General features: G+C 59.8%; 2 protein-coding genes across 16 annotated transcripts in view; one reads left to right on the top strand and one right to left on the bottom strand.

Moving 5' to 3' along the window:
* The window catches only part of UCKL1 (uridine-cytidine kinase 1 like 1), a 34,116-nt gene extending 28,641 nt beyond the window's left edge, over nt 1-5,475 (top strand). For 4 of the 13 annotated variants that reach the window (XM_023183183.2, XM_023183181.2, XM_023183186.1 and 1 more), the window contains exons 5-15: nt 80-151; nt 985-1,174; nt 1,259-1,320; nt 2,056-2,072; nt 4,122-4,220; nt 4,300-4,393; nt 4,478-4,540; nt 4,618-4,740; nt 4,824-4,931; nt 5,002-5,158; nt 5,248-5,475. In XM_023183183.2, the coding sequence (XP_023038951.1) occupies nt 80-151; nt 985-1,174; nt 1,259-1,320; nt 2,056-2,072; nt 4,122-4,220; nt 4,300-4,393; nt 4,478-4,540; nt 4,618-4,740; nt 4,824-4,931; nt 5,002-5,158; nt 5,248-5,327 (1,065 nt within the window). In that variant the 3' untranslated portion in view covers nt 5,328-5,475. Of the gene's footprint in view, nt 1-79; nt 215-984; nt 1,175-1,258; nt 1,321-1,963; nt 2,073-3,230; nt 3,254-4,121; nt 4,221-4,299; nt 4,394-4,477; nt 4,541-4,617; nt 4,741-4,823; nt 4,932-5,001; nt 5,159-5,247 lie in introns of all 13 variants that reach the window. The other 9 variants (XM_023183179.2, XM_023183177.2, XM_026447250.1 and 6 more) reach the window with 5 other exon arrangements.
* Nucleotides 5,476-9,121: 3,646 nt separating this feature from the next.
* DNAJC5 (DnaJ heat shock protein family (Hsp40) member C5) overlaps nt 9,122-15,747 on the bottom strand; it is a 41,359-nt gene continuing 34,733 nt past the window's right edge. For 2 of the 3 annotated variants that reach the window (XM_026447248.1, XM_023183310.1), the window contains 3 exons: nt 15,399-15,612; nt 14,015-14,186; nt 9,122-13,560 (listed from right to left, as the gene is read on the bottom strand). In XM_026447248.1, the coding sequence (XP_026303033.1) occupies nt 13,457-13,560; nt 14,015-14,186; nt 15,399-15,612 (490 nt within the window). In that variant the 3' untranslated portion in view covers nt 9,122-13,456. Of the gene's footprint in view, nt 13,561-13,840; nt 13,915-14,014; nt 14,187-15,398; nt 15,613-15,747 lie in introns of all 3 variants that reach the window. The other variant, XR_002724696.1, reaches the window with a different exon arrangement.

Raw genomic sequence — 15,747 nt, 5'->3', positions numbered from 1 at the left:
GTAGGTCAGGGCCCTGCAGAGGGGGCTTCGGGGGGCCGCAGGCACATGAGCCGGGGTCAACTCCTAGGTCTCTTCACAGAAAACACTGTATGGTGCAAACGTCATCATCTTTGAGGGCATCATGGCCTTTGCTGACAAGACGCTGCTGGAGGTTAGCACTCACTGGGAATACCCACCCCACTGGTGTCTCAGCCCCGGCCACCCTGTCTATGAGGTGTGTGTCCTCCTGCCCCGTCCCCAAGGCGTCCACACTCTATGGGCCTAGGCCAGCCACTCCCTACCCCAACCCCAACCCCAACCCCAGGCAGTCTACAGCTGGGTCCATCTGCTGGCCCTGCAAGGCAGAGCTGGGGCAGTGGTTCCTTCTCCACCGGCTGAGGCCAGTGCTCATACCTGGTGTGTTCTTGACGTTCTCGTCCCTTGCTGTGGTACTGATGGACAGGTGAGGACCTGGGGCTGGTGTGTTGGAGAGACTTTGCTGTAGGTCACAGGAGCCTTCAGGACCGCGCTGAGTGTGACTCAGGTTGGCCTGATCCCAGGGCCTAGGTCCTGCCCCTGGCACAGGCCCAGAGGACCCCATTGTCCAGCACGTAGCCGTCCCCAGCCTCCACAAGGCATCTTCAGGGGCCAACTGTGGTGTGCTGAGCATGTGGACAGACCCTAAACTCGCCATGCCCCCCGTTCCCCAGTGTGTTGGTGCGAGTTTCCTCAAGCAAAGTAAAGGAGATCACGTATGCCCAGCCCCATTCCTGCCTGAGTCCTTCGCCAGCCACCATGCCACGCCCCTTCACCTAAGCCCCTGATGGGCAGCACGCCACCCCCAGACACCCCCACCTCCACACTCCTCCCCACCTGCCAGGGTGCCCTGGGGAAGTGGCTCTGGCCAGGCCCACAGACCAGGCGGCTTCACTGCAGGGGCTGGTCCCAGTGTCTCCATGCCAGCTGCTGGCATCCGGCTGCTCACTGGCCCACTGTCTCCACCAGCTCCTGGACATGAAGATCTTTGTGGACACAGACTCTGACATCCGCCTGGTACGGCGGCTGCGCCGGGACATCAGTGAGCGCGGCCGGGACATCGAGGGTGTCATCAAGCAGTACAACAAGTTTGTCAAGCCCTCTTTCGACCAGTACATCCAGCCCACCATGCGCCTGGCAGACATCGTGGTGCCCAGAGGTGAGCCTGCTGGGCTGCCTGTTGGGCGGGTGTCAGGCAGGCCAATGGCCCCGCCCCCAGTCACCCTCCCCCATCCCGCCCCAGGGAGCGGCAACACGGTGGCCATCGACCTGATCGTGCAGCATGTGCACAGCCAGCTGGAGGAGGTGAGTGGCCCGCAGCCCAGCGGGGTCCTGTGTCCCCACGGCCTAGCCCAGCCCCACTACCCACTTCTCCATGGCCACCACCCCCAGTGGCCTGCTCACCTCACCCCCTGTGCTCACTGCCCCTTGCCAGATGCCAGCCCTGAGTGTCCTGAGCCTGCTTGGTCAGTCGGATCGTCCAGCCCAGACCCCATCCCGTTGTGCCGTGCAGGGCCTGGGTTCCCTGAGGAAGCTGGGGTGGGGGTACAGGTGCTCAGGACCCAGCCGAGGGTGCAGCCTGCTCAGCACACGCAGCCTGAGCTTTTGGGAATGACAGGCATGACGTGCTGGCCCAGGACTGGGGGTTTCACTGCTGAGTGCCACGTCGGGCCAGGCTCCTCTCTTTCTCAGGGGGTCACCCGGGAGCGACACCCCTACCAGAGGTCCCGTGCTCCCTGAGGCATTCTATGGCTGGGCCTTGGAGCCTGGGCTGGCTCTGAACACACTCCGCAACAGGATGTTGAAGGCCTGAGGCCTGCAGAACAGAGCCCAGGGTCCTGGCTCTTGCCCCAACCCAGAACTGCAGGTCTGGCCCAGGTGGTCCCCAGGTTAGAAGCATTAGAAGCTTGCCACCCCCATGACTGGCTGTGTCCCTGCGGGCCTGCAGCATGTCCATTCCTGGGTGGGGGTGGCCTGGCCGCCTGCCCTGATCACTGATGCGCCACCGTTCCCTTGTGTCTTCCCGTGTTGCTGCCACAGCGTGAACTCAGCGTCAGGTAAGACTCACACAGCTGTCTGCACAGATGGAGGCATTTCCAACCCTCCCAAGGAGCTCCAGGTCTGGGCTGTGATCCAGCCACGCAGGCAGCCGGCTCTTCCCAGTCACAGAAGGGGAGGTGTGGCGTGGTCCCAGCCCTGCTTCTGCCTCCCCTTGCTGGCAGACGAGGACACTGAGGCACAGAGACGTGACGTAGCGTGCCCAGGGTCATGGGGTCCTGACCCTGTCCTGGCTAGACTTTGCTGGAGGCTCCCCTGACCCGAGTCTGTCTATGGGATTTGACCCCAGAGAGCACAGCTGTCCTCCTGAGGCAGCACTGCCAGGCCCCTGGGGCAGGGACTACAGACATGTCCCAGCAGCCAGGGAGCCTGTTGTACCTCCTATGCCCAGCCTCACGGACCAGTCAGCTTTTCCTGGTTGCAGGTGGGAGGGCCTCGCCCCTGTCCTCCCACCCACCTGGGTCCTGCTTGCCCCAGCTCTGTCCTCGTAGCCCACACAGCTCTGCCAGCAGGAACTGGGCAACTGCAGCAAGAAGCTTGGGCTGGGCCGGGGCCGTATCCCACTGCCCCTCCCCAAGGGCAGGCATGCAGGGGGGACAGCCACGAGGGACCTGCCCTTCTCCCTGCCTTCTGTGGGTTGGGAGGCTCCTGAATGAGCCACCTGGTGGGAGAGCCCTCATGTTCAGAGCACTCCAAAGAGTTTGCCAAATGTTGGAAATGCCTCCAGGCCCCGTCCACCAGCCGTCCAGCCTCCTGTGCCTGCATGAGTCTCTGCTTGGCCCTCTCCACGGCCAGGGAACCCGCAGGTCTTGTCCCATCAGGTTCCTCCTGAAGCCTTTGTTCTGAGAAAAAAAATTTCCAGGGTTTCAAACTTGAAAAAACACCTGAACACAGCCAGACACATTCTCCATCGTCTGGTCAGCTGAGAATTGTTGGTCCGTGGCTCCACTCACTTCCATCAGCCCCAGGAAGCCTTGGTGGGGGGCAGGAGGGAGGGCCAGGCAGGGCTGGGGACCTGGCCGCCCACACTCCTCCTCAGGCCTGCGGGGAACGCCCTGCTCCCCAACTAAGCAGCCTTCTCTTTGTTCTCTTCCTTCTCTTGTAAACCCCCGTTTCCTGCCTTGTTCCCTCCCTGAACATGCTCTTCACCTGGCAAGCAGAGGAAGCTACGTTGGGATATGTGAGCAGAGTGCTCTGTGGTGCTGCTGTGTGCCCCGCCTTCCTGTAGCCCCTTGTCCCGCTGCTGCTGCTCTGCCCCGCCCCTTTCCCTGCCACGGTCACGCCTCTTTTCTGCCCTGCCACACCCCATTCCCGGCCCTGCCTCTCCCAGCCCGTGTCATGCCTCTTTTCTGCCCCTGCCCTACCCCTTTCCCTCTTCTGCCCCTGCCACGCCCAATTCCGTGCCCACCCCCCCGCCCCCGCTTTCCCCTCCCCGCCCCCGCTTCCCCCCCCCTGCCCCATACCCTGCCCTTGCCCCGCCCCTTTCCCCCCCCCGCTCTGCCCTTGCCCCGCCCCCTCCCTGTCCCACCTCTTTCTTGCCTCCGTCCCGCCCTTTTCCTGCCTGCTCCTAGACCTGCTCCTGCCCATGCCCTCCCCAGGCTTGGGCAGCGGGGCGGGGCAGCCAAACGGCACTAAGCCAGCTTTGCCCCCCCACCCCGCTCCCATCTCTTGAGGGGCCATGCACCACTTCGGGGAGGAGCCAGGGCGGGGCCTGGCCCCACAGAGCTTTAGTTGTTCCCCCAGGGAGAGGCTGAGGACAAGCCACCCATCCTGGGGTCTGAGACCTGTGAGCCTGCCCTGTGCCCGGCCCACTTCTGCTTCCTCTTACCCCCAGCTTTCTGCCTGATGGTGAGCTTGCGCTGCTGTTCGCCACCATCTTTCGCCTTTGCCTGGCAGCTCAGCCCCAGGCAGAAGTCAGGCCCGCTCCACCTCCTGCTGTGCCTGGCCCACGTGTTCCCCCCACAGTGATGTGCACAGCCGTCCTGTGGGGAGGGAGAGCTCTGGGAGAAGACCCCCTTCTTGAGTGTTCGCCATCGGTGTGTCCTCAGGGCTGCGCTGGCCTCGGCACACCAGTGCCACCCCCTGCCCCGGACGCTGAGCGTCCTGAAGAGCACGCCGCAGGTGCGAGGCATGCACACCATCATCAGGTGAGGACCCACCTGGGGACGGAGGCCCCGCGCGCGCTCCCGCCCCGCGCGCGCTCCCGCTCAACTTTCGGCCCCTCAGGGACAAGGAGACCAGTCGCGACGAGTTCATCTTCTACTCCAAGAGACTGATGCGGCTGCTCATCGAGCACGCGCTCTCCTTCCTGCCCTTTCAGGTTTGTAGCCCGCGAGGTGGAGGGTGGGTCCCGGAGCCGGCGCGGGCTCCCTGCGCTCACCGGTCCTCACCCTTCACCCCACAGGACTGCGTTGTGCGGACCCCGCAGGGGCAGGACTACGCGGGCAAGTGCTATGCGGGGAAGCAGGTACCTGCCTGGGCGCACCTGGGCGCGGGACAGGTGGCTGGGGCGGGATGTGGGTGCTTAGCCTCCCCTCCCCGCAGATCACCGGTGTGTCCATTCTGCGCGCCGGTGAAACCATGGAGCCCGCCCTGCGCGCTGTGTGCAAAGACGTGCGCATCGGCACCATCCTCATCCAGACCAACCAGCTTACCGGGGAGCCCGAGGTGTGCGGGGGCAGCTGGGGCCATGAGCCCGGGGGTGGGGGCAGAGGGAGCCGCACCTGCAGCCTGACCCATGCCGCCCGCAGCTGCACTACCTGAGGCTGCCCAAGGACATCAGCGATGACCATGTGATCCTCATGGACTGCACCGTGTCCACGGGCGCCGCGGCCATGATGGCGGTGCGCGTGCTCCTGGTGAGTGGGCCCTGGGTAGGCGGGGCAGGTTCAGGCAGAGGTGGGGTTTACCTGCCCATACACTCTGTAGGACCACGACGTGCCTGAGGACAAGATCTTCCTGCTGTCACTGCTCATGGCAGAGATGGGCGTGCACTCAGTGGCCTATGCGTTTCCACGAGTGAGAATCATCACCACGGCGGTGGACAAGCGGGTCAATGACCTTTTCCGCATCATCCCAGGCATTGGTGAGGCTGCCCAGGCCCTTCAGCCGTGCATGAGGGCAAGGTGGGTGGCCCTGGGAGGCCCCACCACACTGGCCCGCTTCTTTCTCCAGGGAACTTTGGCGACCGCTACTTTGGGACAGACGCGGTCCCCGATGGCAGTGACGAGGAGGAAGTGGCCTACACGGGTTAGCTGCCCAGTGAGCCATCCCCGTCCCCGCCACCCTCCTTCTGCCTCCTGACCCAGGATTGCCGAATACAAAGATGTTAATTTTTAAAGTGTTACCAGTATAATTTATTTTATGCATTTTATAAAATAAATAAAGCTTTAGAAAAATGAAGGTGTGATTGGTTAGTTACAGCACAGGAGTGGCGTCCTGGCTGAGGCTTGCGTTTGTGGAGACTCCCGTGGGGAGGGAGGGAGGGAGGGAGCTGAGGGCCCTGCCTTCTCCCACGTAGGACGAGGCATTCCCAGTCTTGCACTTGTGCCAGATCACGGAAGGGGTAGAACTGGGCCCTGCAGCTCCCAGCTCTGCTGGATGGCGGCCCTAGAACCCACAGCTTGGTGGCCACTTGGCCTGGACCTAGAGAGGGGACAGGGCCCCCTGGTGCTCTGGGTCTCAAGAGGCAGCCTCTGTGGCTTTTCCCCCCCGGGGCCCATGAGCCTGGAGCCGCTGCTGCTAAGGGCCCGCCTCGTGCACCCCTCCAGACCTGGAGGCCTCCCGTGGTCTCTGCCGTGCCCACGCCCGTGAGCCCGGATTCCCTTAGGTTCTGCCCACCCTGCTCTCCGCGCACGTCCCCCTCTTGCTCCCCGAGGGGAGTCACCGCCGCGGTTTACTGAGGAAGAGGAGGTGCACGCGCTGCGCCCACACGACGGGCCCCGGAGTGTGGGGAGAGGCCCGGATAACTCAATCAGCCTCCCGGGGCTCAGCCGTGGAGCTCAGGGCTGATGCTGGGGGCTCAGCCGTGGGCCGGGCGCATCTTGACACAGGACGCGGTCCTCCAGTGACTTCGCAGCGGCCGCGTCCTCTAAGGCTCCAGCGTCTTCCTGCGTGGAAGTCCACGGCCAAGAGCGTGGCGTCCTCGGGGCCTGGGACCTCGATCATGCCGGATCCTGGACAGCGGTCAGCTGACCAAGGGAGGGACGGCGCAAGGCCGGTCTTCCCAGACACCGCGAGGCCTTGCGCTGCAGTGGGGTCTCCCACTGCCCACGCGACCAGGCCGGGTGGGCACTGGTCCCCACGTGGGCGGCCCACCTGCGGGGGCAGCACTCCCGCCACTCGCCCCGCCCCACCGGCCCCGAGTGGCCACGCCCCTGCCCAGTCCCCGCCCCGCCCCCCACCCTGACCCCGCGCGGCCCGGCTGGGCTGGGAAGTGGTCCCTTCCTCGCGCTCCTTGGGCGCTCCTTGGTCGCTCCTCGGTCTCGGTCGCAAGAAGCGGAGCGCGAGGAAGGCATAGCCGCGGGGAGGGTGTTCCGACCCCGTCTTGGAGACGGAGGAGATTCCTGGGGCGCCGGGCGGACGGAGAGTTTTGCCGCAGCTCCGGTTTACCAGGAGAAACGGGCGATGACCCTCACTGGCAGGGGTCTCGCTGCCCACCACCCAGCGTCCAGCGTTCGTCTTGCTGTTACTTAACATTGCTCTGTTAAGAATCCCGTATCGAAAATACTGAACATAGGCCGGGCGCGCTGCCTCACACCTGTAATCCCAGCACTTTGGGAGGCCTACACGGGTTCGAGACCAGCCTGGCCAATATGGTGAAACCCCATCTCTACTAAAAAAAAATTAGCTGGGTGTGGTGGCGTGCGCCTTTAGTCCGAGCTACTCAGGAGGCTGAGGTACAAGAATCGCTTGAACCCGGGAGGCAGAGGTTGTAGTGAACCGAAATCGCACCACTGCACACCAGCCTGGATGACAGAGCAAGACTGTCCCCCCCCAAAAAAAAAAAGTAATAAACGTGGATTCTACCTAATTAAGAAAATTCAAAGACCAAACCAGAAAAAGTCTGACAACGCTAAAGCTGGAAGGGGCAGCAAGAAGACGCGGAGACTATTTGCAGGGCAGTGTGAGGCCACCAGTCAACAGAAGGCTTCCAGATCCCGCTCCCAGCAGTAACTCAGCAGCGACATTCAGGCAGCTTTGCTTCCACAGTGAGAAACTAGAACCCTGGGGTCAGTTAGCCCAGGACCGGTCGTGATATAACTCGTGACTGTTCTGTACAGAAGCTAAAATGAACCAGACCTAATATAACCACACGGCTTGTTTTTTAAATACTCCTGTATCGAATGAGAAACAGGCCGGGCGCGGTGGCTCACGCCTGTAATCCCAGCACTCTCGGAAGCTGAGGCGGGCGGATTACCTGAGGTCCGGAGTTCAAGACCAACCTGGCCAACATGGTGAAACCCCCTCTACCAAAAACAAAAACTTAGCCGGGCGTGGTGGCACGTGCCTGTAATCCCTGCTACTCAGGAGGCTGAGGCACAAGAATGGCTTCAACCCGGGAGACGGAGGTTGCAGTGAGCCGAGATCGTGCCATTGCACTCCAGCCTGGGCGACAGAGACTCTGTCTCAAAAACAAAAACAGGCCGGGCGCAGCGGCTCATGTCTGTAATCCCAGCACTTTGGGAGGCCGAGGCGGGCGGATCATGAGGTCAGATCGAGACCATCCTGGCTAACACGGTGAAACCCCGTCTCTACTAAGAAATACAAAAAACTAGCCGGGCGCCATGGCGGTGCCTGTAGTCCCAGCTACTCAGGAGGCTGAGGCAGGAGAATGGTGTGAACCCGGGAGGCGGAGCTTGCAGTGAGCGGAGATCGCGCCACTGCCCTCCATCCGGGGCAACAGAGCAAGACTCTGACTCAAAAACAAAAAAACACAAAACAAAAACAAACTCATAAGGCAGGTGGTGTACTCAATAGCATGGTGTAGTACAATTTATGTAAAACGACATAAACCAATGGTACGTCTTATTGGACCTGACAGTGGTAGACACAGTTTAAAGCTACCTACGGAAGGAGAGGATGGAAATGGGGAGAGACACACAAAACGGTCTTGGATGCTGTCTTTTTTTTTTTTAAATGGAAAATCGGACTCAAATTACTTTTTTTTTTTTTTGAGAGAGTCTCGCTCTCCCTCCCAGGCTGGAGTGCAGTGGCGTGATCTCAGCTCACTGCAACCTCTGCCTCCCGGGTTCAAGCGATTCTCCTGCCTCAGCCTCCTGAGTAGCTGCGATTACAGGTACACGCACCACCATGCCTGGCTAATGTTTTTTGTATTTTCAAGAGAGACAGGGTTCCACCATTTTGGCCAGGATGGTCTCGATCTCCTGACCTTGTGATCCGCCCGCCTTGGCCTCTCAAAGTGCTGGGGAATACAGGCGTAAGCCACCATGCCCGGCCCTTACTTCATTTTTCTTAAGGCTGAATAGAGGATTTCAAGATGTTTGTTACATTATTCTGAGTTTTTGCTTGTTAGTTTGTTGAGACAGGGTCTCCCTCTGTCACCCAGGCTGGAGTCTGGGGTGCGAACACAGCTCACCGTAGCCTGGACTTCCTGGGCTCAAGTGATCATCGCTCCTGGGGAGCTGGGGCCTCAGGCACAGCAGTGCCAATAATTTCAAAGTCTTTTAAACTTTTTTGTAAAACACAATCTCACTATTGCCCAGGCTGGTCTTGAACTCCTGGGCTCAAGCAATCCTCCCACTTCGGCCTCCCAAAGTGCTGGGATTATAGGCATGAGCCACCACGCCCGGCCTCTTTGCTCGAGTCTTGATACTTAGAAAATGGAGGTGAAAACAGAATCACGAGGAGGGGGCATTTGTCCACATGTGGACCAGGCAGGAGGGAAGTTCCAGCCACAAGGGGTGTGGGGGCTCCTAAGATCGACTGCTGCTTCTCCAGAACCGGGGATCCGCTCCCCAGAACCGGGGATCTGCTCTCGAAAACCAGGGATCTGCGGGACCAGGGGAATAAGACGCACGTGGGGCCTGCAGTGAAAACATTTATTTTACAACAGTAATCTTTATTTTAGGTCAACATTCAGACATACAAGACGGAGATCACCATGCGGAACCAGCCTGGCCCTCAGATGTGTGTGCTCGAGCCAGGATCAGCCGGAGTCTGACAGCGCCTGCACCCAACACGGTCGGACTCCAGGACGCCAGTGAAAAACCAGTGCATGGACAAGCAGCTTCCATGCGTTTGCGTTTGATTTTTAAAAACAAGACATATTTCAGTGTTAACTTCCCCCCCTCACCTGGTTTGAAACATTTTCCCCATTTTCCAGAGAAACAATATCTACCAAAAGGTGCCGCCTGCAGGACCTGGCCCAGCCTCTTCTGGCGGTGATGCTGGGTAGACTCCTCTGGGGCGGACCTGGGGCCAGGACGGGGCCCCTTCCCAGGCTGCCCTTCAGATGCAGCTTTCCCACTGATTGTATCTCTTGCTTAGAAAATCGGCTTTAATGTCGCAAGGGAGGGAAGGGTTTCCAGTCACCTCCTAGATTTCACACCGGGACACACACCTGGGTCAGGTGGGCGTGACATGGAGCCCCCAGGATGGGCACCCGACCCTGCAGAGCAGAGGCCAACACCGGTGGGGGCCGTGGCAGTGCCCTGGGCACACATCCTCTGCACACAGTGGGCTCAGCGCTTCCTTCTGTGCACCTGCCAGGAAAGCCTCTTGCAGGTCCCTGCCCAACTCCCAAGAAAGCAAAGGCCGTTTCAGAGCCACCTGAAATTGTACTTGTGGCTTCACCACGGGACAGCAGCACAAATGACACGCTTGCTGTGTGATATATACATATACACATATGTACACACACGGGCACACCACAGCCCACACTCACAGCATGTGACGACGCGAACTGTTGCTGGTAAGGACAGTAAAAATGTAGCTTTTGCCAATTCCACAGGATGATTTACAACCAAAATAACAGACACAGGCCAGTCCTGCGCCACACGGGTTCACAGCTCCGAATACTGGGAAAGGGTGAGATCAGTCACTTCGTGTCCCCCACGAGACGTCCCCACAGTAGGATGCACTGAGCCAGAGCTAAGTCGGGTGGACAAGCCCCACGTCGAACTCTGCCCGCAGCACCCGGACCCTCCAGTGGCAGCCTGCGTGCTGGTGCCCCCACAGCACGAGGCCCACCCACAACAGAACGCCCTGGGCTCGGCAGGCGACGGCGGCCACTGGCAACACACAGCACCTGAGAGCGGCCTCGACGGCGTGAGGCCCCAGGGCCTTTCCTGGACGGCGGCAGCCGACGTGAAGGTGAAGCTTTTCCTGCTGGGCACGTGCACACGCCAGTCCCTTTTTCTAACAGGTCCCCACCGGGTGCTGGCTGCACGAACTGAACACACAGAACTAGGAAAGTTCACAAACACTGAGCAGTAATATCTAAAGCAGTTTAAAAGTAAAGCCAAAAGGAAGACAAAAAAACCCCACGTCACTGAGTGGAGACAATCTACACAGCAGCTGCCGGGAGAGGGCCCTCGGGGCTGCACCCATGCCTCCTGCAGGTCAGAAGCAGCCAGTGCTGCCTGGACCCCTCGTGAACTGGACAGGCCTCAAAGCACAACCCCAGCAGGCCCCTGGCAGCGCCCAGCAGCGGCGTCCAACGGGACATTCTGTGCTCACGGCCACACTCGCTCACAGCACCGTCCGCAGCCTCAGAGTGAGGACTTGGGGATCCCGTCACTGCCACCGAAGGCAGGGATGCTGGGGGCGTCCTGATCTGTTAGCATGTGGACAGGGAGGTGCGAAAGCTGTCCCTGGGGACTCACCATCTCTTTCAATGGGGAAACAGTCCACTCAATAAAAAGAGAAATAAAACCTGGAAGGATCTTCTTCCTTGAATTAAGACAAGGCCTTAAAACCAACAGGGCAGAATGCTGAAAAGGGTTCTGCTTCCAGGTCGGGCAGTGGGAGGAGCTCCAGGCCCCGAGTGTCTGGGCTTCCTGGGGATCTCAGAATCACAGTCACCACCGTGAGAATGGCCATGGCCGTGAGTTACTTAGGTTTTACAAATTCTGCAGGGGACCAGGTTCCACAAACCTCCAGACCTGCTCTTCCTTCCCCCGCTACCCCACCTTCTGCAGGGAGCTGCATTCTAAAAAATGGTCCATTGGACTCTGTAACTGAAAAGCCACCGGGCAAGGGGCCCTCTGTGATGAGTATCGAAGGGCCTTGGAGTGTTCTAGCCACAGAGCTGTGTGCAGGCCCAACAGAGAGCCTGGTGGGGCTGAGCCAGGGCCCCCAGTGGGTGGCTTTCTACCTTAGGTCCAAGCTTAGAACCTGGCTCTTGGCCAGTCTGCAGAAAAATCACTCACGTCCTAAGCTACATCTACAAAAATTGCAAAGGCTGAGTGTAGCCGGCATCTCAGGCTGAACTTGCTGTTGTGCTGAGTGGCACAGAGGCACCCCACTGTCTCGCCGCCTCACGTTTCAGGACGGGCCAAACAATGAATTTCTTACTTTTTTAGGAGAGGTCTGATTTTGACAAATTATTTCTCATTTAACATCACAGTGCATATCTCTCCTCTCGTCAAAGGTCTTCATGATCATTTTAGTGAGAAAAAGAAGGGTGGGACGGACACAGCTGCCCCAGGATCTGGTGCTCACGGCAGCCAGCTCACAGTCCACACGGGGACCTACAGGAGGGGTCAGCTGGGGCCTCACCAGCCCCCCGTTCCTAGGCACGTCCCGATGTGTCCTCAAACCACATCCCTTCTGACAACCTCCTGGTCAACCTGAACCTACCCCTCTACACAGCCTTGGGTGGCCGCTGAGGGCAATGAGCAAGCTGGGGCCACGGGTCAGCAGGCAGGCGGGGAAAGGGGGCTTCAGGAGGCTCATCGGCTTGGTCTGAGCCAGAGCCACCAGGGACATTCTGCAGAAACCAGGCCCACTGGAGTCTGCAGCACACAGCCAAAGGCAGGCCCAGCACATCCCATGAGCCATGGAGTGGGGGCAGCTCTGAGCCCTCGCTCGGCCAGCACAGGCACATCAGAACAGTTTCCCTCCGCTCCCCTACCCAGGGCGCCACCAACAAGGTCTAGGACACACAAGAGACTGACTTCCAATGGTCTGCACGTGGATTCCGACATGTGGATTCTGTGGTCTGGCCTCCCAGGGACCCAACCCTTCTGAGCCAGAGGGTCCCTCTGGTCCCGTCAGTCCTTCCTCCAGGGACCTAATGAACCTGGCTCTGCCTGAATCATCGATGACGGGGCAAAGGCGAGTGGGGCAGATGGGAGCTCTGGCAAACACAGGAGGAGGGATCTTGGGAGAGCCCCCATCCCCAGCAACTGGGTGCTCACATATGCACAATCTACTCTCTGAGGCCCATCGGGCTGGTCCTACTATCTGTGGTTCTAAAGGTTCAAAAAGGGCTACGGAAAGGACAGGTGGTCTGGAAGGAATGTGGAGAATGACCCCAAGACGGGAGCGGGGAGACTGGCCCCATCAATGCAGCTCAGAGCCCGGGAAAAGTGCAGGAACACAGACAAACAACCCCAACATGGGCGAAGGACACACCTCCGAGGAACCGCAGCGTCCACACGACAAGGAGACCAGGCCAGACACACTGTGCGGAGGACACGGGGTCAACCTCGGAAGGAGCCTCCTATGCTTTCCACACCAAATTCTCCCACAGGAGAAACCCTGCCACAAGGCCCAGGAAACCACAGAGCCCTAAGCCAACTGTGCCCAGCACAGACACCAAGGAATGACGGTGACGCCGGTGACGCAGCCTCGCCCCTTTTCTGGCAGGTGAGATCAGAGTCCTGCTGCAGCCTCAAGGCTGGGAGCACAGCGGGTGGACCAGACCCCGAGGCCAAGACGGTAACACAGCCCTGCCAGGCAGCACCTGCCTCCGGCCCCTCGAGCACAGGGAAGAAAGGGGCAGCTCCCCTTCTCCTCGCCCACCTGGCCGGCTGCAGTCACCCCTCACTGGACCGGCCTGACCGACAGCCCTGAGGCAGCTCCACTGTGCGGTCGACGCGGTCATGCCGCAGAACGTCCACAACACAGACACGGAACGTAACCCCGTACATGCTATTACAAAAGGAAAAAGAACAGAAGATCGTAGCTACACTGCTTTAAATACTGCATGCTACGCACTTCGTGGGTCAAGGGTTGGCGCTGGGTGGGCGTGGAGGCAGGAGGGGCCCCGGCAAGGCCGGGGCAGGCAGGAGGCTGCCTTCCCATCTCTGTGACTACAGTTCATGACTCTAAGGTTGGCGTGGCCGGGCGCTGGCTCCTCTCTAAGGTCGGCGTGGCCGGGCGCCGGCTCCTCCTCTGACCACAGCTTCTCCTGGATTTAGTTGAACCCGTCGGTGTGGTAGCTGGGGTGGGTGTCAGCTGTGAGCTGGGTGGTCTCAGTGGCAGATGCCGGCTGTATGACGATCGGCGTGTCTGTGGCCTCTGAAAAGCAAGCACACGTGGCACTGCACGGGGGCCGCAGCCTGGTGTGCGCCCAACACTGGTCCTGTGGAGCGACTTTCGGGCACCTGGACAAACTCTCCACGGGTGAGGCTCCTCGCTGACCTCCACCCCGCACGGCTTTCCTCCGTCGCCTCGGGTCACCACCAGCCCTCGGCCCTCGGCCCCGCCCCAAATGCCTGCCGCCCTGCCCCGCCTCACAGTCGTGCGATCTACGGCTACCGCAGGTCACGGTGGGGACAGCTCTATGCGCCTGCTTTACCTCAGGGTCCACGTTCACACCTCAACAGTCCCAGCTGCCACCACAAACACTCGCGGCACAGTGTCAGTGCCCTCCTGTTTGACAAGACAGGTTGACACCATTCAGGGCCCGTTCTGGCTCTGCCCCACACACACACACACACACACACACACAGGCCCCGGGGCGGGCACTCACCCCGCTCGTCAGACTGCAGCTGGGCCTCCAGATCCTCGGGGGACACGTAGAACTCCGTCTCCTCGCCCTCAGGAGCCTTGGGCTTACACTTCCCGCAGCAGCAGTTGAAGCAGCAGCACAGACAGCAGCAGCAGTAGCAGCACGTGAGGAGGCCACAGAAGACAAACAGGGCCTGGGGAGAGAAGGTGGCGTCACAAGGCCTCCGAGGCCCCTGGAGAGGGCGGGGCAGGGCTCCCAAATGCCCTCAGCAGAAGGCAGAGGGTCCGTTCCAGGTGGGGACACTGCCTTCCAGACAGGAAGCAGAAGGAAATAACTGACAAAGGGAGGGGGAGAGACAGAAAGAAACCCGCTGCCTAAAGAAAAGCAGCCTCGGCCGGGTGCGGGACTCAGGCCTGTAATCCCAGCACTTTGGGAGGCCGCGGGCGGGCGGATCACAAGGTCAGGAGATCGAGACCATCCTGGCTAACACGGTGAAACCCTGTCTCTACTAAAAATAGAAACAATTAGCCATGTGTGGGCTGGGCACAGGGGCTCACGCCTGTAATCCCAGCACTTTGGGAGGCCGCAGTGGGTGGATCACGAGGTCAGGAGATCAAGACCATCCTGGCTAACATGGTGAAACCCTGTCTCTACCAAAAATACAAAAAAGTAGCCGGGCGAGGTGGCGGGCACCTGTAGTCCCAGCTACTCGGGAGGCTGAGGCAAGAGAATGGCGTGAACCCGGGAGGCGGAGCTTGCAGTGAGCGGAGATCCCGCCACTGCACTCCAGCCTGGGAGACACAGCAAGACTCCGTCTCAAAAAAACAAAAAAACAGCCTCCAGGCCGGGCGCAGTGGTTCACGCCTCAATGAATCCAGCAGTTCAAAGTTAAAGTAAGCTAGGATCTCACCACAGCACTCCAGTCTGGGCAACAGAGCGAGACTCTAACATTAACTAAAGTACTTTATAAGGATGCCAGTGAGGAGGCCGATGAGTCAAAACCAAATACTGGCTTCTCACGAAGGCCACGTGGGGATTCAAACCCTCTGGCCTTATATACGACACTTGGAACAAAACGAGGAAAGGAAAAAATGTGAATATAACATCAAGGCTCATTTCCTCCTCTATCTCGGGGAGGACTGGGAACCATTTACAGAAAAAAACCTGGCGGCTCCGCAGGGCTCTTCCCTGGGACAATCTGGACGCTTTGGCTTGTTCCAGGCAGGACACCAAGCCAGTGACAGAGCTTCCCCATCACACAGGTGAGGAGAAAGGCTCCGTGTGCCCAGAAACCATGTCTCAAGAGTGTAGAGTTGCTGGCATCAGCGCACTGGCTCTTCAATGCTGGGAACCCTGCAGGCATGGAGTGACCCAGGTGCCCGCACGGCAGGCAGCGTGCCCTCACCTTGGCCCACCAGCTGGACAGCACGAAGTAGGTGTTCACGTTCTCTTCCCCAAACTGCTCGGCCACGTAGAGCCCCAGCGAGCCGTACTTGTCGTAGATGTTCCTTTTCGTGGCGTCCGTCAGGATGGCGTGCGCGTTGTTGATCTCCTTAAACTTGTCTGCAGCCTCCGGGTTGTCAGGGTTCTTGTCGGGGTGATATTTCAAGGCAAGTTTCCTGCAAACCAAAACCATGTCCTGGCTCTACCCTGGCCTTTGTCCCACTCGCACCCACCGCTGGGTGCAGTGGAAGGCAGGTCCGCCCAGGCCACCTCACTGTCCAGCTCTCCAGGGCTGCAGGGCCAGGGACAAA

The sequence above is a fragment of the Piliocolobus tephrosceles genome, chromosome 20 (genome assembly GCF_002776525.5).
Source record: "Piliocolobus tephrosceles isolate RC106 chromosome 20, ASM277652v3, whole genome shotgun sequence".
In the NCBI taxonomy this organism is placed as follows: Eukaryota; Metazoa; Chordata; class Mammalia; order Primates; family Cercopithecidae; genus Piliocolobus; species Piliocolobus tephrosceles.
Note: the sequence above shows the minus strand (reverse complement) of the source record. Positions and strands in the feature narration are given on the sequence as shown.